The sequence below is a fragment of the Heloderma suspectum genome, chromosome 4 (assembly GCF_057233095.1).
Source record: "Heloderma suspectum isolate Gila_16-S chromosome 4, 16-S_ref, whole genome shotgun sequence".
Classification (NCBI taxonomy): Eukaryota; Metazoa; Chordata; class Lepidosauria; order Squamata; family Helodermatidae; genus Heloderma; species Heloderma suspectum.
Window position 1 is genome coordinate 303,842,798 of NC_139461.1, and position 21,397 is coordinate 303,864,194.

At 44.6% G+C, this 21,397-nt stretch overlaps 1 protein-coding gene across 1 annotated transcript in view; it reads left to right on the forward strand.

The window, feature by feature from the left end:
• The window catches only part of COL9A3 (collagen type IX alpha 3 chain), a 93,051-nt gene that overhangs the window by 50,288 nt on the left and 21,366 nt on the right, over positions 1 to 21,397 (forward strand). Inside the window, exons 16-26 of the mRNA XM_084854364.1 lie at positions 501 to 554; positions 776 to 829; positions 2,139 to 2,192; positions 6,125 to 6,178; positions 6,959 to 7,003; positions 9,417 to 9,470; positions 9,693 to 9,746; positions 12,738 to 12,791; positions 14,898 to 14,969; positions 18,354 to 18,389; positions 21,027 to 21,071. Of these exons, the coding sequence (XP_084710490.1) occupies positions 501 to 554; positions 776 to 829; positions 2,139 to 2,192; positions 6,125 to 6,178; positions 6,959 to 7,003; positions 9,417 to 9,470; positions 9,693 to 9,746; positions 12,738 to 12,791; positions 14,898 to 14,969; positions 18,354 to 18,389; positions 21,027 to 21,071 (576 nt within the window). The remainder of the gene's footprint in view (positions 1 to 500; positions 555 to 775; positions 830 to 2,138; positions 2,193 to 6,124; positions 6,179 to 6,958; positions 7,004 to 9,416; positions 9,471 to 9,692; positions 9,747 to 12,737; positions 12,792 to 14,897; positions 14,970 to 18,353; positions 18,390 to 21,026; positions 21,072 to 21,397) is intronic.

The following is a 21,397-nucleotide window of genomic DNA, read 5'->3' on the forward strand; positions in this document are numbered from 1 at the left end:
TATAATAGTAGGGTTGGAAGGGGCCTACAAGGCCATCGAGTCCAACCCCCAAAGAAATAGCAAAGTCAAGTGTATTTAGTGCATAAGAATAAAAAAAAAACCCAAATTTGTTAGTATATATGTAAAAGGTATTGCTATTATTGTACAAGATTCAAAACGTCTTGAAAAGGGTGTTTTGTAAGATAATTTTAAGGTACTTCTGTATACATTGAAGTGACAAGGTTATTGTAACAATTTCAAGACTGGACAGACCCAAAGAAAAGACACGATGGAAGCACAGCCAGCGTTGGCTCCCAAATGAGAATATATGTATGTTTGTAAATACAAATTTGTAAATACAGGTTTGTAAATACAAATTTGTTCCCCCATTTTGCGTTGTCAATATGTATATGTAAAAACTGTTAGGTTTACACCCAAACAAATGTCATGTGTGAATCAGGCCTTGGTCAGTACAAAAAGGATGAAAATGGTGACTGCTGGCTTCTGCTTTGTAATTTCAGGGACCACGTGGAGACAGAGGGTCTCAAGGTTTCCGTGGGCCCAAAGGTGATACTGTAAGTAACTTTCTTAAAAGTCAAAAGAGGTGCATTTTAAACCTGTGTAGCTTTCTGTTAAGACTCTGCTTCATTCTGTAGGTTTCACTGCCACCATAAAGAAATATTCTGAAGGGGAATTCCTCTCAATCTTCACCCTGAACAAGGCTGTCTTTGTTATATCTGACGGTATTTCATGGCCATTAATAATACTTAAGAGTTTTCTTGCTTTCTACTTCTAGGGTAGACCTGGACCAAAAGGAATGCCGGGGACAGCTGGTCCCATAGGAGAACCTGTAAGTCCTTCTTTTAAAAAGAAAGAAAGAATAGGAAGCTATTTTTCATGTCGAATTCATTGCAATGGAACATACTTATTCTGTATGGTAGAAAATACAGTCACATTTAGCGTCAAAGTACACATGATGTGTACTTTGAATCCTGTGATTCTCCTAAACATATCTTTGAATCTGCAGTTCTTTCTCTCTCCTTTTTTGCTTTAACTAACAGCAACTGCAGAAGGCCGATTTGAATTGGGACCATGGTGTAGGGGAGTGGAAGGTGTAACCGTTTTTTCCTAAGCCCTTTTCCTGCTATTAGTTGCCCCCAAAGCTGCTAATAGCGGGCCTAACAGCTGCTAATCATGGGGAGACTAGACATGTTTAGACATGTTTACCTGAGGACAGGAAGGCTTGGCGTGCTATGGTCCATGGGGTCACGAAGAGTCGGACACGACTTAATGACTGAACAACAACAACAACAACACAGGATATTTTAGCATGAATGACAGTTAGCAAAGTCTCACATGGTGCAATTCTTGTGAGACTACAGTTTCAGACTACAGGTGGGGAAATGGCATGTTTGACTGCTCCTCTCTATAAAACAAGAAATCATGCACAGACAACTAGCATGTCAGAGAGAAGCTTTCTAGCCTAGCTTTCTCCAAGATCTGTAGGGATCAAGAAGCATTACCAAGCTCACCCTGAAAGGGATCAAGGCGTTGCATATGTTTGGAGTGAATAATACACACAGGGCAATCAAGAAGTGCTTGGCCTGCTTCCACCGCTGTCTTTCTCTGGCTGAAAATTAGGGACTGCTTGCCCACCCTGATAAAAAGAACAAGAAGAAATACTCTGAGCATGTGCAGTTTCACTTTTTGAACTCACTGAAATCATAACACCATCATGACAACAGGAATAAAGTATGGTTTGTTTCTGCTGTCCTAATGCTCGACATTTACTTGGGAATAAACACAATTTTCTTGTAGAAAAGGATAATATATATTTAAAAAATAATAATAAGATAAGCATCTGAGGCAATGTATAAGCTCTCTTGGCTGCCCCCTGACTATAAACAGTTACAAAAAAAAAAGAATAACAAAAGGGTGCTGCAGCAAGCAGAATTGGCTCCAGAAAGCCCTAGCATGCCCATCTTGACCCACATGCTGACGCTGGACCTGTTTGCAACTGTGTCCATCACCTGCCACTGTCTGGGTCATCATGTGGGGAGGGGCCCTGGACTGGTCCCAAGGTACAGCCCTAACTGCATCACTGACTTCTTTCCTTCCTTCCTTCGACCTGTTTAACATGGTGTTCTGCATTGTTTCAGGGCATGCCTGGAAAAGATGGGAGAGATGGAACACATGGACTCGATGGTGAGAAGGTTTGTAGTCCTATTTAAAAACCTGTCAAAAAGAGGTATTTCGGGCCAGGGCCCACTCCAGGTTTTTGAGGGTCCTTGGCAGGACACCCTCGAGGGGCCCCCTCCCTCGGTGAGTCTGCCTTCTCACCTCCATTGTCACCAGCTGCTATTGCTCCTCCTCCTCTTCCTCTTCCTCATCACTGCCACCACTTGCTTGCTTGACTGGCAGAAAGCCAGTGAACAGGTAAGCAGCAGCATCTGCTTCTACTCCTTCTTATCCCCACTGTTATCTGGGCCAGAGTGAGAGGCAGGTGAACAAGCAGGTTGCCATGGTGAAGAGGAGGAGCGACTTCAGGGGGCTTTTGACAGTGGGCCCCTGCCGGCATGTGGGCCCTCAGCAGGTGCCCAACGATGCCTACCCGTGACACCAGCCCTGTTTAGGGCACAAAGGCCTGGCTTGCTGGACCAGACCAAAGGTCCTTGTAAGATCATAAGAAAACTTAGAATTAGGGCCGTGCTCCACCTTCCACTGAGGGGTTGAAACTAGTAATTTTGGTGGTGTGGAAATTTGTCCTGAAAAACTCTTATTTAGATTGGGTGAATATTCCCCTTTCCTGAGCCTGGTCAGCACTATTGTTTTCCCAAGCTGTTGCTGCTGCCTCCATCTTGGAATAGTCACATGGGGGATCTCACCCTATCAGGGATCATGTAATTAACAGGATGCGACATAAACAATCAGATTTGGCTATGTGATGACAGCACTGAGTACAAGTGAGGGCAGCTGAAAGTGAGGGCCATTTTTAAACAAATAAGGTTGCAACCCTGTATACTCTTACTGGAGTAAACTCCATGGGGCTTACTTCTGAGTATACAGTTGTGCTACCAATGAACATTTTTGCAAGGACTGGTGGAAAACATAGGAAGGGGGTGTGACCTTTCTGGCCCTGCTGAAAATGTTTGCAAAAAGGACAAGTAATGTTGACTGAGCCTTACATAACAGTCACAGAGGAAGCAGACAGGTTGTCTTAATCATGGGTTACTGTTTAAAATTTAGGGGTATAGAATGGAAAAAATAGTTTTTGCTTTCATTTTCATTTTTAAATGTTCATTCATTTCATTTTTTATTGGTTGGAATTGCATTTGTTTTTTAATTGATTTCAGTGAAAGGTTCAGCCGGTCTTCTGCTGCCTATAACTTCTGAGTTTTTTATCCAGATGGCATGAAATTTGAAGGCATACTCTCCACTAGGGCATCAGAGCTGCCAAATTTCAGATAGGACCAAAAAATCTCCCCATTTTGAAAAAGGATGGGGTTGATGGAAGATGCAGCTCCATATTGATCCCATTGGCACAAGATTTTCAGGCATTCTTCTATCCTATCAAAGGCTCAGGCCTGGCAAATTTCAGATGCATAAGACAGGTCCCTATTGTAACCTTATTAATATATTTAATTAAGTATTCTAACTAAATAGAACTTTCCATTCTTGTCAGTTTCACTGCTCTGTCTCTTTCTCCCTCCTTGTCACCTTTCTGTGAACTTTAAGTAGAGTCCTTGCCCATTTCTTCTGTGCCAGACAATGCCTGCAATGCAAAGCAGTTAAAAACAAATGTACAAATGAATGAATTTTCATCTGTTTCACTGTCATTTATTCAAATGCACATTTGTTGATTCCTATCACAAATGGGGCTTGTTTGTATGTCTAAAAAAGCCTAATGGGCACTCCTATTAAAAACGGACATTGCAATCTGATCCATTGCTGCCACCTTGATTTCCAGCATCTGATCTTTGATATTCAAGCTCAAATTGTACTGTCCATTTCCCAATGGGGGGTCACTGGAGTTTCTTTCCCCACCCACCCACTCTGCCCCTCCAACATATTGCAGAGGAATGTTTACTCCCCCCCCCCCAATGTTTTAAATGAAATAAGTTCAGAAAATGATATAGGCGTATAGACAAAATATAATTTTGATCAAGGGGCTGGAGCAATTCCCCTATGAGGAAAGGTTACAACATCTGGGATTGTTTTGCTTAGAAAAGAGGTGAGAAAATTTTGCATGGTGTGGAGAAAGCGGATAGGGATGCACTTTTCTCCTCCCATAATACTAGAACCCAGGGTCATCACGTGAAGCTGATTGGTGGGAGATTCAGGACAGATAAAGGGAAGGACTTCTTCACACAGTGAAGAGTTAAACTATGGAATTCACTTCCACAGGATGTAGTGATGGCCACTAATTTGGATGGCTTTAAAAGGGGATTGGACCAATTCAGGGTAGATAAGGCTATCAGTGGCTACTAGTCCTGATGGCTGACTGTATGCTACCTCCAGTATCAATGCAGTATGTCTGTGTACACCATTTGCTGGGGAACTTGGGTTGGAGGGTGTTATTGAACTCATGTCCTACTTGCGGGTTTTCCACAGGCAGCTGGTTGGCCACTGTGTGAAAAGAATGCTGGACTAGATGGATGCTTGGTCTGATCCAGCAGGGCTCTCCTTATAGTCTTATGTTCAGAAGCAGAGATGGGGAAGGAAGAGAGTTGTGTCCCTAATGGTACACTCTCTGATAGGTTCCTGTGACAGTGACACTAGTTACTTTCCAGACCACAACCACTGTAGCACCATGGCAGCACCGCGGCATTTCCCCCATACCTCAAAATTTCCAGTTTGATAGGGAAGTACAAGTTCTCTCCTCCCCTCCCCAATAACTAGGAGAATGACATTTGGACATCATATATAAGCTAACAAGCTTTTCTCCCATTTATCATCTGGAAAAGCCCTTGGAAATCCAGGGTGAAAACCTGGTTGTACAGAAAAAGTTACACAAGTCACTTTTGCTTCGATCTTCTGCATTGCTTCTCCTGCAGTTCTTTTTAGAGCTAATAATTTTAAATAAAGGAAAGCCAGCTGTGAGTGATGCTGGTTTGCTCCCCGCCCCCCAACATCACCTCCCACAATCCTTGGAGCAGATTTGAAAGTCATCTTTAAAAGTTTGCAGTTTGATTTTTAAAAACTAAAGTGAAGGAGATGAGCCTATACATAAAGAGCATGCCTGCTTGAAGCATAGTGGGAAGGACAAAACATATCTGCTGAGGCAGTGTTTGATTGCTGATATGTACGCCTGTCAATAAAATTAGGAAGCCAGGATGAAGCTGGGCTAGTGTTAGTAGTAAATGGGACTTGCTCATGAGTACACATGTATAGGATTGTACTGTAAAAGAATCCACTGGAACTTCTGCTTTAAATTTGATACCTGATTTCATCCAAAATCAATTAATCCTGACATTAGCTTGTTTAAGCCTAAATATGTTTAAGCCTAAAATTTAAGCCTAAATATTGGCTTGTTTTAGTAGTGTTTAAGCCTAAATATTGCAACGTCTATTGGCAGGGAGGGAGTTTTAAGGACAGTGCTTTGGCCAGGATTTGGATACAGTTGAGCAAGCCAGTTCTCCTTGAATTTTATAATCTGTGTAGTTCGTATTGATATTTTACCCATTTTATTATTTTAAGATTTCATTAATACCATTGTATTGTCTAGATTGTGGTTCTGCAGTTAATTTATATTAATCCAGATTCCATAGCACACTCACCACCAGCCTTTAAAGGCCATTTATTTATGCTTTTATAGGTTGTCTTCTCTATTTCTACTCTGTGACGCTAAATAAATATATTGATACTGCAGCTTGATGTGTACTTGTGGAACCTCAAAAGAAAAACGAAGGACATGGGGCGATTCAGAAATACAGTATAATAACATTCTACAGAAGTGTACAATGAGCTAAACTGGCTGACCTTGTATAACTATTGTGCATTCCTTAGTTTTCTAAAAATGAATTATTTGACAACACTATTAATATTATGAACAATTCTTAATAATATTTTTAGTAAGTAAAACTGCTAAGGATGCTTCCAGTAGTTCCAGCAACTTGATCGTATCATAACCTCTTGTTGGCCACAGGGTGATGCCGCTCGGTTTGGTGTTCCTGGAGAAAAAGGGCCAAATGGACTTCCTGTGAGTATTCTTCCACGAAAATCAGAACAAAAAGCATGGGTGTTAAGCTTTCTCATTAAAGTGGTAAAAAAAAACAAGGCATGCTGACCTGGGAATTCTCATAACATGCTTCAGACCTCTTACAAGTCAAGGAGAACCATCATGCGGACACAGCCATACACGTCATTATGCTTCAGAGGACTGAAGGCTGTGCAGTCGGCCATTCAGATCCCTCCGCTACCACCAACCTATGGCTAGCCTCCATTCATAGGAAGAGGAGGACCTGCCTCATCACATTTCTTATTTATATATGGTGCTTTTGCTTGGAGACTTCCAACATCTTTTAGGCATCGTGACCCGCCCCCCCCTTCTCTGCAACAGTTGCCAACAGAGCAGGGGACCATCTCCAAAGTGGCTCTTAAAGCCCCCGAAGTAATTGTGCAGATGGGGAGATGGAGCTATGCATTCAAGGAATCTAGAAGCCATGGGAACGGAAGTATATGGGAAATGGGTGGAGTCTCCAAAGAAGGAGAACTACCAGCTCCCCCTGCTTGTCACTAAACTGCAAAGTCTGCCGGGGCTATATGTACGCTGCTCCTCTTGGTTAAGGGAAGAACACAGCATGTAGTGCTCTACAAAATGGAGAGTTTATTTTCTACCACCTTTTCCTTGAATTTTATTTCTCCTTGACATTGTATACCTCTCTTTTAACCATTTCTTGTTTTCTAGAACACTAAATAGTAAATTTCATTCTTTACTGACTCCATGTTTTCTGATATTGGTGACACTTTTTCCCATCAGGGATTACCTGGAAGAGCAGGAACTAAAGGCGACAAGGGTCAACCAGTAAGTAAATCCTCTTCTTTAACAGCTTTTCATTAGGAAGGTATGAACTGAATTAGGTGAAGACATTGGCACTATGGAAAGATCTTCCCTGGGGGGTGGGGGATGGATGCGGTTATCAAGTGCTGTCCTAGGTAGCCACCTAGAGTCACCTGGTGGTAATAACATGCTGATGTGCCAACAGTTATCCATGCCTTGGTTATGTCACGGTTAGATTATTGCAATGTGCTCAATGTGGGGCTATCTTTGAAGAGCTTCCAGAAGCTTCAGTTGGTGCAAAATGCAGCAGCTAGGCTGCTTAGCGGGATGGTGATCGCATCACCCCAGTACTGAAAGATCTGCACTGGTTGCCAGCTGTTTTCCAGGCCCAATTCAAGGTGTTGGTTTTGACCTTTAAAGCTCTATGGGCGCAGCTTAGCTGGCTGGGGAATGCTGGGAGTTGTAGGACTTTTTTCTGTCTAAACCTGCATAGGATTGCGCCCTAAATAGCTTAGGGACATCCGGTCTCGGTATGAACCTCCTTGATTACTAAGGTCAGCAGGAGAGGCCCTTTTGAAGGCTCCCTCACTTGCAGAGGCCTGTTTGTCATGCACACAGGAACGGGCTTTCTCCTGAATTGCTCCCAGACTCTGGAACGCACACCCTATGGAGTTGAGACTGGTCCCTACTTTCTCTGCATTCAAGAAGAGGATCAAGACACAAATATTTTTAACCTGCCTTTTTAAACTGTTCTTATTGATGGCTTTTTAAGGTTGCTTTTAACATTTTAGTATATCTTTATGAGTTTAGTTTCTGAATTTTTGTAAACTGCCTTAGTCCGTTTATTTTATTTTTATTTATTTACAAAATTTGTATACCACTCCACATCTAAACAGATTCCGGAGTGGTGAATGACAAGAGATAAAATGAACAAAAGATAAAAATAAGAAACATGATATTAAGATTATGGTTTAAAGAACAGAATGCCAATAAAACCGAGGCTAGTTAACCAAGGAAGGCTTCCTGGAAAAGAGCTGTTTTCAGGAGGTGCCGAAAACAACCCAGTGTTGGCGCTTGCCTGATCTCCAGAGGCAGGGAGTTCCACAGGACGGGAGCCACTACACTGAAGGCTGTGCTCTGAGTGGACTCCAGTCAGGCCACAGGTCCATGTGGAACCACCAGGAACATGTCTTCTGATGACCTCAGTGATCGGGCAGGTTGGTAAGGGAGCAGGCATTCTCTCAGGTATCCAGGTTGTTTAAGGCTTTGTACACTAGCACCAAAATCTTAAACCTGGCCCAGTAGCGAATAGGCAGCCAGTGCAGTTCCTTCAGCAAAGGAGTTGCATGCTGAAATGGGGCTACTCCCGATAACAGCCAAGCTCCTGCGTTCTGCACTAACTCCAGCTTCCGGAGCAGCCTCAAGGGCAGCCCCACATAAAGCACATTGCAGTAATCTAGTCTTGAGGTGATTAGTGCTTGTACCACTGTGGCCAAGTTACCACTGTCCAGGAGAAGCCGTAGCTGGCGAACCAGCCGAAGCTGGTAGAAGGCGCCCTGAGTCGCCATGGCCACTTGAGCCTCCAGCGACAGTGATGGATCTAGGAGTATCCCTCAGACTATGAACCTAATCTTTCAGAGGGAGTGCAACCCCATCCAGAACAGGCAATGAGCCTCTGTCCCGGACCCAGGAACCACTCACCCACAGGGCTTCCATCTTGCCAGGATTCAGTTTCAGTTTATTGGCCTTCATCCAGCCCATTACTGCATCTAGGCACTGATCCTGGACTTGCACAGCCTCACCTGATTCAGATGTCACAGGGAGATAGAGCTGTATGTCAATAGCATACTGATGGCACTTAGCTCCAAAATCCCTAATGACCATTCCCACTGTCTTCATATAGATGGTAAATAATATTGGGGACAGGCTGGTACCCTGCGGAACCCCATAGGGTGGTATAGAAATGAAACAACAAGCAAACGAATAGCCTCTCCTTTCATTACAACTTGGCTTTGGTCCTCTGTTTTTCAACATGGGGACTGAGGGAATGGCATTGTTTTTCATCTGACCGGGTGGCTAATTTTCTTAATGAGAAAATCTTAATTCTAATCTTAATGAGAGCCAGTGTGGTGTAGGGGCAAGAGTGTTGGACTAGGAGCTGGGAGATCCGGGTTCTAGTCCGCACTCAGCCATGGAAGCTCACTGGGTGACTTTGGGCCAGTCACACACTCTCAGCCCAACCCACCTCACAGGGTTGTTGTGAGGATAAAATGGAGAGGAGGAGGATAATGTAAGCCACCTTGGGTTCCTTGCAAGAGGAAAAAAGGCGGGGTATAAATGCAATAAATAAATAAATAAAAAAAATAATTTTCGTAAAAGAGAAGGTGGACGTCTAGAAATGCCTGGCTCACTTTTTATTCTCCCTCCCTCTTTGTAGGGCAGTCCTGGAGAGATGGGAGTATCTGGTCCTTCAGGAGAACCAGGTATACCTGTACGTATCTCATCCACACCTGTACCACGTTTGCTGGTGATACTTTGCTTTAATCCTTTTCTGTGTACCACTGTGGCCAAGCTCACTGTTGGTGATCTCCTTCTGAGTCATATCCCAGCCTGTCTTCTGCTCGCCACAGGTATAGGGCAGTTGCTGTGAGTGAACAGTTGGGCTGGTCTTTTGGTAAATACGCCACAAGTGACCCTATGTTTTTGTTCTCAGGGAGATCGTGGAATCCCTGGGGAGGGAGGTGATCCTGGTCCAAGAGGATCTTCTGTGAGTACCCAAGTTTGCCTTAAAACACTGCAGGCCATTCTTAGGGCTAAACAGGACTCAACGAGAACTCTGCATTATTGCGGTGGTAGCGGTGGTGCCATGTGTATGAATGGCACTCTACAGAGTACATGAGGACAGATCCCTGCCCCGAGGAGCTTACAGTCTGCAGTTCTGAAACAATTTCCAGACTCCAAACCTCTGAAGTAGAATGCTCAGGCTGAGTCCACCCCAGTGCACCATCTTCCTTTGTCCCAGTATATGCCTGGTCTGTTCTTAGTGTGACTGCAGTTCCTGCCAAATCTTCGCCTAAATTGTGTTACAGTAGAATGGATGCAGAATTGGCTGCTTTCATTGGCTGCCTGCTTCTTGGATTGCTCTTAGAATATCATGACATGAAGAAGCCACTTTAATCCAGAGTTTTACATTCAAGAGCACTATTTATTTTCATATTGCATCGAATGAGTACTATCAGTTGAGTCCAAGAAGCAGGGAGTGTTTTGTTTTTAAATCATACTTCTGTTTCTTCTCTTTTACTTAATCAAAAAACGTACAGAACATTTAAGCTGATTTCTCATAAGGGCCCCGAGCCATTCGTCAGTTGGCAGAATAAGATACTGGGCCGCACAAGTGGTTTGCTAAATTTCTAAGGGGCCTGAAAAACAAATATAGTTTGCATCTTCAGCCTTTGGAACAAATCTGGGAAGGAGGAGAAAGACAAGGAATTGGAGAAAGATAGAAAAATTAACAGAAAACTGTATGTTGTGACGGTTGCATATGAGACACAACCTACTCTTGGAATGTTTTCTACTGAAGACCAAAAGATGTCTTGCTTTTTTATCCCATTTGCACTTTTCCAAGACAGTTTTGTGTTAATATTACTGCTGCCTCGATTCTCCATCTCTAAGGTGGAAATAAATATAGCATACTTCACAGCAGACTTGTAAATCACTGTACAGGATCTCACAGGCTTTTAAAAACATGTTGCTTGCATCCCTGGCGGCCCCGATTTGCATTAGGACCACAGTGCTGTTTTCCTGATTAAAATCCACCCTGAAGTTGCTTTTTGCCCATGGGGACGGGGTTAAAACTCCCCTACTGGAGCACAGTAATCCCAGTCTGCATGGTGGGGGAAAGGGGAACGCTGTTATTAATTTATTTGCAGCAAATCCTGTAGACACGTCCCCATATCATGTCTAGTTGCACCTTTAGCTGCCTTTATGGAGTAAGAATTGCCTCCAGGTGACAAGGCAGAAATGTTTTGCAGAAGTTGTCCCTCTTTGGTGGGGGAGGGGAGCCAGGCCACAAATGAATAAAGGCCAATACAGATGCTTAATCAAGGATAAATACCCTTGATTCACCTTAGGGTGCATCTATCTATTGATCGATCGATCGATCGATCTATCATCTATCTATTTATTTTGCTCTGGCATAATTGCAAGTTTACAGTAAGATAACCACAGCTTCTCACAGTGAGCTTCATGGTGAACATAGGGATGGCGAAGAAATCCATAACAGATTCAAATGGGTTCGTATTTCCAAATCACACAGATTCCGGGAACTTGCAGAACTTTTTTTTTCACTTTTGGGGGGGATTTGTACTAATTCACATTAGCACTAATTGTAATTAGTGCAAGTGCGCATTAGTGCTAATGTGCACATGCCCTAATCTGCATTAGTGCTAATTTGCATTAACTAATGCAGATTAGCACATTTGCAGAAGTGCGCATCAGCGCTAATATACATCAGCACTAATATACATCAGCACTAATATACATCAACATTAATTTATAGCACTAATATACATCAGCACTATACATTAGCGGTAATATACATTAGCACTAATGCAAATTAGCACTAATGTGAATTAGGGCAAGGAGAACAACATTCTGGTAAACAAAAATCTGATTCCATCAATGAGTGGACAACTGAGCAAAAGACCCCTGACACTCCTCAAAACACAGACGGAACGGATTTAACAAAACCAGTTTATCCCTAGGTGAGCACTCTTTACATCAAGCCGTTCTCCACACTGTCCAGGGCCTGAGAACATATGCAACCTAGGTGCTAACTAGACTGGCCAGATGACAAGATTGACCTAGACTGTTTTGGTTACTGTCTTACTTTAGATCAGCCTTCCCGAACCTGATGCCCTCCAGATGTGTTGGACCACATTCCTGGCTGGGGGATGCTTGGAGTTGTAGTCCGACACATCTGGAGGGCACCAGATTGGGGAAGTCTTCTTTAAATGCTTACTTGGCGTCTACTCAACACAAGCTCAATGTTTCGGGAATGCCATGGAACTAAACAGTAAATCCAGCCAAACTCCATTAAAAGAGTCTGAACGATGTAGGTGCAGCCTTTGAGGGGGGATGGGGGTAGGAATTAAAATGCTGTTGGGGAACTAACAGGGTTTCAGGGGTCAGGGAGTAAAACAGTGACCTGGCTCACATGACAAGACAGCCCACTGTGAGTTAATTTACCCACGGGGGCTATCACATTGTGCTGGGTGCCCTCAGACACCTTTTTTGCATGGGGCCTGTGGGCGCCCAGCTTGCCATGGCTTGTTATATCACACAAACCCAGGCGGCAGGGGTTGTCTGAGGGCTTGACAACCCTCAGATAAACCTAAAACAAGCCATGTGCGAACAGGCCCAGTGTTTGAGACCACAGCATAAAATTGAGATGCAGGAGAGAACAATAAGGAACCTCAGAAAGTTCGTAACGTAATGGTTAAATATTAAAATGCTCCGCGGTGAAAGGAGAAAATCCTAGTAGGAGACAGAATGAGATGTTTTGAACCCAGGAATATCACCTAGCCTAACAAAGCCTCTGCGAGATGGCCATCATTCAACACACTTTTTGAAGATATATAACAGTACACTCAACATGTATCACCCTGAGCTTTGCAAAGTGGTCAAGGGTAAAGATCCATATTGGGCTATTGCCATGAATATTCTTTCTTCATCTTTTTTTTCCTTTTTTCCTTTTCAGGGAGCGGTTGGTCTCCAAGGCCCCATGGGAGCATCAGGTGTAAGAGGCTTTCAGGTCAGTCAATTAGCAACAGCAATTAGGGATGTTGAAGGAATGTGTTTGGGGGGTGGAGCTCAGTGAGTTTTTGCTGGCTCAGCCCCTAGACTCCAGCGTGCTCATCCATGAGCTGGCCCAACTCGGCACACTACAAGTCGGGCCAGCTTGTGTATTTTTCGGTGTTTTTTAATTTGCGCAAAACTTGATTTGTGCAAAATTACGACCACAAATAGTGGAATTTGCACAAAATTGCAGGCATAAATAGTGGAATTTGCACAAAATCGCAAGCGTAAAATGTCTTATTCGTGCAAATTAGAACGTTTACGCCTGCAATTTTGCACCATTGGCCACGATTTTGTGCGAGTCGCGATTTGTGCAAATTTTTTAAAAAACTCGATAAAGTTCCTGGGTTTCAGGAGCTAACCCATGGCTCGGCTTGAAGAGGCAAGCCAGGATGGGGGTGTTGCAGGGATCCGTTGAGCCTGAAAAGGGCCGGTTTTCCCACAGTGAACAACCCTAACGGCAATAAATTAGAACTGGGCTGAAGAACCTTCTCCGCATTGTGGACTTCAAGTCGTAAACATGGCACATTTTGGGAACCTATTGGGAGAGAATAACTAGGCATTACCCAACTGACCCAAACCGTACACATACAATACGTCATGTCCTCTTCACCCCCAATTCATGCCTTCAGACTTCAGCTGGATAGCTCCTCTGTTAGTAGGGTGGGGCGCTTGTCAGGGCTCATACCCATTAAGGAGCCCCCAGACCAAGAGCCAGTGCCATTTTGGCAGTCGCCTGGCACAGGGTCAGGCCAGAGCAGAGGCAGAGTTTACTGTCTCCATCCTGGTCAGGCTTTCTATCCAGTGAAGCTGCACCCCAGAGGCCCTAGGGATCTGAGGGTTTCTCTCCATTCATATACCTGCTCCCCTTTGTCCAACTGCAGTTTTGCCATCTACCTTTTCCTCCCTTCCCTCCAGATAACAGCTAATGTCCTCTTCTAGGCCAAGTTGCCCCAGGGCCTCCAAGAACTGGAGTTGGCTCCACCTCCAGATCCATGATTGCCATGTCCCTCAGCTTTTCTTTTTTAATGTCTGGGCTGGCAGTTGCTTGGCTTTTTCACCCTCTGCCCCTAAGTCTCAGCCTGACTGAGAAAAGACAGAAAGGTAGTCTGACAAAAGGGGTCTTCTTGGCTGGATTCACCCCATCAACTTGGATCTGCAGAGGCAGAACCAGGGCATTCTGATGGAACAGCTGAGCTTTAACACCAGTTTCTGGGGAACATGGGAGGGCTGTTGCACTCATGTCCTGCTTGTGGGCAGCTGGTTAGCCACTGTGTGAACAGCATGTTGGACTAGATGGACCCTTGGTCTGATCCAGCAGGGCTCTTATGTGCCTAATGCACAGCCTCCTGTAAAAAAATAAAATAAAATAGCCCAGGAGTCATGGCAAAGAAAATGATTCATCAGGATCTGTAAAATGTGGGGTAGCCAGATCACAACCTGACAACTCTTTAACCATTCTAAGGCAGGGATGGAGATGCAGCTACCGTGTCTCTTGACCCAGTCCTCTGGCATTTCTTTCACTGACTTTACTCAGGGGTAAACTACACACTACGTTAAATGTGTAGCGTATAGGTGATCCGAATCTTTTAATTTACTCTAATGTAAGCATGTCGGCCTCCAATCCAGACTGGGATCATCATGTGCAGGTGTGTGTGTTAAACCTTCTCATCCACCTGCTTTTTCTTTAAACCAATCCCCCACCCTGGTGCGGAGGCTAAAGAAAGAGAAAAAACCTCCATTGGCAGCAATGGAGGGTTTTTTTCTTTCTTTCTTTAGCCCCTACCAGGAGGAGGGTGGGGGTGAAGTTAAAGAGGAAAAAAAGTATCTGAGTGGGAAGGTTCACACACCCCGCCCCGCATGCAGCGGTCCTGATCTGGGACTGGGCCCCGCATTCGTACACAGAGTAAATACAAACGTAAGGGCCACCTACACACGATGCATTTAACACAGTGTGTAGTTTAGCCCTGAGAGCAATTGCACGGTGACTGTTTTCCCCCAAACAGCCTCTCTCAGGGTAGAATGCCTCTCTTTTTTTTCCTGTTAATTTTTTTCCCCCCAGGGTCGTAAAGGTGCAAGCGGGGAGCCTGGCCTCCCTGGTCCCACTGGAATCCGTGGCGAGTCCGGCGAGAGGGTAAGAAAAAAAATCCTCTGTAATGTGAAAAATTGACCAAATGAGGCCTAATTAAATTCATTAGAAATAACAGTGCTATTTGTGCTAGGGCTGCAGTGTTTAATCTGCTAGTTAGGTTAATTAAAAACATTTTAATTAATTAAACAAAAGGTGCCGCCAATTCATTGGTCAGCAGATTACATTGTTAACTTAATTACACATGCAAGCACTGTCTTAAAATAAGCATCCTCTCCTGTGTGAGGGCTGAACTAGACAGTATGTTAAATGCATAGTGTGCAGCTGATCCTAACTTTTATTTATTTATTTATTGCATTTCTATACCAGCCAATAGCCAAAGTTCTCTTTAATATAAGATCGAGACAACCGTATTTGCGGGGGGGGGGGGTGATTAAACCTTCCCATCCAGCTGCTTCCCCCCTTCCCCCAAATTCACCCCTCCACCACCACGCAGGGGCTAAAGAAAGGAAAAAAACCTCCATTGGTGCCAATGGAGGTTTTTTTTAGCTTCCATGCATGGCGTGTGGGGGGGGATTTAAGGGGGAAATGGCTGTGTGGAAAGTTTTAACCCCCCCACACACACAGTGGTCCCAATCTGGAACAGGGCCCACACAATTACACCAAAATAAAAATGTTAGGATCAGCTACATGTTATGCATTTAACGTAGTGTGTAGTTCAGCTCTAAGAGAAGGGAGAGGATCCCTACAGCAACACACTCCTGTATCATGAAGGGGTGGGGCTCTGTGGAAGCCCCTCCCACACAATGATGTATGGCAAGATCTGCCCCCTCACATGAAGGGATGTCACTTCACAGTGCATAGTGGGTGGAGGTTGCTGCCCAAAGGAGGCAGAGCCTGATCTCGTACGCTGCTCTTCAACAAGTTGCCCGCCGCTGCACCACCCACAAACCCTGGAGTGATCAGTTGCCAGAGACTTGCACGGCAACAAATGTGAACTGCCTGCATAAGCACCACTTCACTAAGGCCAGCATCATCTCACTGTCCACAGCACCCAACACTGCCCTTTAGAAAAGGAAGAGCCTTTGGAGGCATAGTTGACCTGCCCAAAACGGGGTTAATACAGCAGAAATGGTATAACCACATGATGCATTTCAATGCACTCTAGTGTGGTTCAGTTAACACTGAGTGCTAGACAATGCCAGTCTTTTCAGAGTGTTTGTTTGTTTTAAAGCATTCTCTAGCCTTCCCTCTAAGGAGGATTGGTTAATAAGATGTGAACAGCTGTATACACATTGTAGTATGTAGCTAAAGAGAGCAGTCAAAGTGAAGTGTTGTTTGGAGGGCAATAACAGTAATTTGAAGTATACGGTCCCAAGAGCATCCAGATTGTAACATGCCATACATAAGGGCATGTATTGAGGCTGTTAACCAATTAAAGCATTTTAATTGGTGGATTAATCACCTGTCTTTTCACCAATTTGGGCACAAGGTACACATAATGTGTCCTGCTTCTACCATCCCATACCACAGAAATGCAGAACCTCTTTTAGCCAGAAAGCTGAATTCCAGCTTTCGGAGGCTGCATTGGGGTAGTGGATGGGGCCAAAGGAAAAAGGGTTCCGGCCCAAAATACCAAGAATGCCAACACATTTTGGCTTAAAGCTGCTACTGCCAGTAATGAAGACTTCAGCCTTTTAGAATGAGAGAAAAAACAAGACATTAGGATCAATGAAGATGTCGGCCCAGTGCGTGGCCACTGCAAAAAAGGCAACCTCCATGTTAGGCATAATTAAAAAAGGAATTGAGAATAAAACTGCCGATATCATACTGCCCCTATACAAATCTATGGTGCAGCCACACTTGGAATACTGTGTACAGTTGTGGTCACCACACCTAAAAAAGATATTGTAGAGCTGGAAAAAGTGCAGAAAAGGGCACCTAAAATGATCAAGGGGCTGGAGCATCTCCCCTGTGAGAGAAGGTTTCAACAGCTGGGATTGTTTAGCTTGGAAAAAAGGAGGGTCAGGGGAGACATGATAGAGGTCTCCAAAATGATGCATGGAGAATGTGGATAGGCAGACATTTTTCTCCCTCTCTCAAAATACTAGAACCCAGTGGGGTCATCCTATGAATCTGATTGGTGGGAGATTCAGGACAGAGAAAAGGAAGTACTTCTTCACACAGCGCATACTTAAACTATGGAATTCATTACCACAGGATGTAGTGATGGCCACCAATTTGGATGGCATTAAAAAGGGGTTGGGCAAATTCCTGGAAGAAACGGCTATCCATGGCTACTAGTCCTGATGGTTATGTGTGTCAAGGGCTCCTTGGAGGCCTCTCTCAGTCTAATCCAGTAGCCAAGTCCAGACACAGACAAATGGATTCTTTTCAAAGCTTTATTCCTCTTTTACAACTTAACAACTCTACCGTTAGCAACTAGATATGAGCAGCAGAGTACCTGTGCCCTAAGTTGGAACAGTTGGTCCCCGTTTGAAAGGGAATTACTGGCAGACCCCTGAACTTAAGGACTAGGGAGAGTCCTCCCCTTTTCCCTTGGATCCTCTGGGAGCAGCTGTTGTTTGTGCGCCAACCGGGCACTACGCCTCCTTTCTGCGCCCTCCATTTGGTGCCGCTTTCTGCGTCGGCGTTGCGCATCCATCAAGTCTGCTTCCTGCGCTCTGTCACTCCCTGGACTGCTATCTAAGCTAGGAATGCTGGTGGGAGGAATCTCCGTCAGCTGTTGGCCCTGGGAAAGAGGAGCGCGCTCCTCTCCCAGGAGCGACTGCTCTTCCTCAGAATCAGAACTACTCTGGTATTCTATGGGCTCAGTGTCCATCCTGACAATGTGCTGCCTCCAGTACCATAGGCAGTGAGCCTATGTACACTAGTTGCTGGAAAACATGGGCGAGAGGATGCTGTTGCGCTCATGCCCTGCTTGTGGTTTCCTGGGCCACAGCTGGTTGGCCACTGTGTGAACAGAATGCTGGACTAGATGGACCCTTGGTCTGATCCAGCAGGGCTCTTCTTAAGTTCTTAAGACAGAAGCTGGGAAATCAACAAACGATTGGTGTTTGGGGGAAAGGGCCTGGGGCCTGAAGGAGAGCTGGATTTGGCACTTGGACCTGAGGTTCTGCTCCTTGGCCCTACCACAAGAGGCAGCTATAACTTTCCCCTCCAACTTTGCCCCATTCTGCCCTGGCCCCTGAACACGTTTCTACAGTATACACACCTAGTACGAAAAAAAGCCCTGTAGCTGTTGCACATGCTTACTTTTAGAAGCCAGTACATGCTTGATTTTGAGCCTGTCTCTTCCCTTGCTGTAACCTGTGAAGCATCCCTAAAACCACCACTTTGTTGTCTGCAAAAACCACCATAAACCTTTAGCCTGAATAATTTCTGTGCTCGTTCCCTTCTTGTTCCCAGGGCCCCGGTGGAGTTTCTGGACCCAAAGGGAACCAGGTAAGCGAACATTTTGATTCTCTGAACCCTTAATACTGCATCTGTAGCTTTATTACAACTGTCCAGTAGCACCAGACAGGTATTCCTGTCTTTATACTAATCGGATTTTTAGCTGATAGAGCACAATATCTGAGGAAGCAGATATGCAGCCATATCGAGCGTGATTCTGGTACATTTTGCTTTTAAAGCCACTCGCTTCAAAGACAGGGCTGAGGTAAAGGTTTCCAGGCCTGTTCTCACAACCTGTTCAGTATGAGATAGCCGTAGGGGAAAGACTAGCACATCCTTGCTTCTGGCAGCTCCTCAATGCATGCCGAGCTGAGCCACGTTTCGGGTGGTTTATAGTGGTGGGTTAAAAGCTACAGCAGCTCCTGGAGTAATGCAACAGAAGCTGCAGAGGAAATACTTTTCCTCTAGCTTATGGTCTGATGGAGACATAGCCAAAAACCCTCCACACCGTCTGGCAGCGAGAGGTGGAATTCTCTGCACAGTGCCGCCATGAGTGACTGCTCGCATACCTGAACTACCAATGCCCTCTTTTGGTTTAAAAAGGAAAAGCTGCATGTACAAAAGGTAAAGAATGCCTGGGATTAGATATACATGCCAGCTTGTTGATCAGTGGCCGGAACTAAATCACACGCACCCTCTCTGCTGTCCTTCCGCCAGCAGGCAAAATTGTATTCATTCAAGCAGGCCTTTGGCATGTTAGCTGGTCTGTTGCTGAAGCAGATTCTCTTGGGTTGGGTGCTGTTTTTATTCCTTTTATTGTTCCGCTTTTCAATGGTGTTTTTAAACTATTTGTTTTTATGATTGTTTTAGGGTGCAATCCTATGGGTGTTTAGACAGAAAAAAGTCCTGCAACTCCCAGCATTCCCCAGGCAGCATGGTGGGCTGGGGAATGCTGGAAGTTCAATGACTTGTTCTGTGCAAACATCCATAGGATTGAGCCCTTAACTAAGTTTATTTTAATTGTGGTTTTATGACCATTAGCCATCTCAAGCATCCTTTTTGTGGTCAAAAGGCAGGGTATAAAACAAACAAATAAATAAATAAGTCTTAACTTTGGATTCAAACTGCATCTTAGGGCATCTCTACACCAGCCTAAAATCCTGCATTTAAAACAGGTCTTTCTGCTTCCGTTTTAAAGGCAGGATCACAACAACTCCCTCTTTCACGTGCCTCCTTTTCCCCCACCCCCTTCCCCCTCCTTCTCCCCATATCTGAGTTTTCCATTATCTTTCATTGATCTCACTCCTCTTCTTGCCACTTTTACTCTTTTCACGGAGGAAACTCAAGCAGAACACAACAGGGTAATTTGATAGTAATTTGTTTCTATTTAAAAACGGGACAAAGGGCATTTAGTGCAGGAGACGCCTTGGATGATCACGGCGTCATGTAAAGAGCCCGCAGACTTCCATGAAGGAGCACTCTCAATCGCAGGATAAAAGCTCAGCGTGAAGGAGCCCTTCGGTAACATATCACCTTCTGTCCTATGAATACAGGCTCACTTTCTGTGTAGTGTCCGTGATACCAGAAATTGTTCATAATAATAAATTCCCTTATTTTACCAATGAAAGCACGGACTTACAGAATGGTTAGAGCCAGATTGAATCTGAGGACAGTATCCAGTACTGCCTCTATTGCGCATCTAGTTCTGTTGTGTCCACCGAACCAGCCTCTAGCACAACTGGAAGCTAGTGGTTCCTAAAGCAACCCTGCAAGTGAGCAGAAATGCTAATTTCCCAAAGGAGACTTAACAGTGGAGCTCCCTTCTGTGAGCTCTGCTGACCTGCCCCATTCCGGAAATGAGTGTTTGCTCCTTTCTGGTTTCTTCAGGGTCCTGCTAGTGCATGTTCAGCATTGGATACTGCCCTGAGTGTCAGCTGTTCCAGCCCTTCCTGGCCCTGATAGAAGGTCTTGCGTATAGAAATATTTCTGATTAGCTCATCTTTGAGAACACTGTTTTCATTCTCTCTCTCTCTCTCTCTCTCTCTCTCTCACACACACACACACACACATCCTCTGCTTTAAAAGCAAGAAGGTCCTAACTGAACGAACACCAGTAAAAGGGGTCAGTGGAAGTCCATACCACTGGACTATTTGATTTGAAACTTGTGGAGTTTTTCGCAAACCCTGCAAACTTCCACTTTGGGTTACTAATCCTGACCTAAATAGCAGGGTTGAGGTAATATATGGGGTGTTTTGAATCCTCAAAGAGCTTTTCTACACAAGGCTGTTAATCGGCTGTATCTACTTTCCGTTTCGTCGCAGAATTGAGATCAAGCACTACAGTGTTTTCTTTCCTGCTTTTCCAGTATATAACCTCTAGGTGGCACTGTGGTAGAGCAGAATAGTGCAAATACACAAGTTAAAAAAAAGCCTTTTCTTTCGCTTTTACAATTAAGTGCCAGCAGTTACTGTGGGAGGGAGCAGCACATCTTTGGTGCCACCACATAGGAGGCCTGTGAAGGAGATTTCCTACTGAAAGCTCTTCAGTGAAAGTCTGCTGTGTGCTGAGAGGCCTTAACTCCCAGTAGATATGGGGGATGCCCAATGCCTCTCGAAGAAAGCGGCACAGTTGAGATTTCTTTTCTACTTCTTTTTTTAATAATACCCATGTTGTGTTTTCACTTCTAGGGCATTGCAGGAACAGATGGACTGCCAGGTGATAAAGGAGAGCTGGTATGTGGTGTTAACGTCTAGAGCCTCACAATGCATAGAAGAGATGAGTCCAGAGATTCCAGAAAATGTTACTTCTCTAATGCAGTCTTGGATGGGAATCACCCACAAAATTAATTCTCCCCAGACCTTAAGTTTGATAGACTGAAGTGGGATTAATCATTTGGCTCCGGTAAGGCCCCAAGTGTCCCCTTCCATAGCGGGCACTCCAGCCTGGCTTCCCAAACTGCTCTCCCACACTGCTATCTTGTTGCCTTGTGCAACCAGGACACACCCAACATCACTGCAAACCCCCAGCTGTGCCTCTGATCCACCTGAATTGCTGGTGC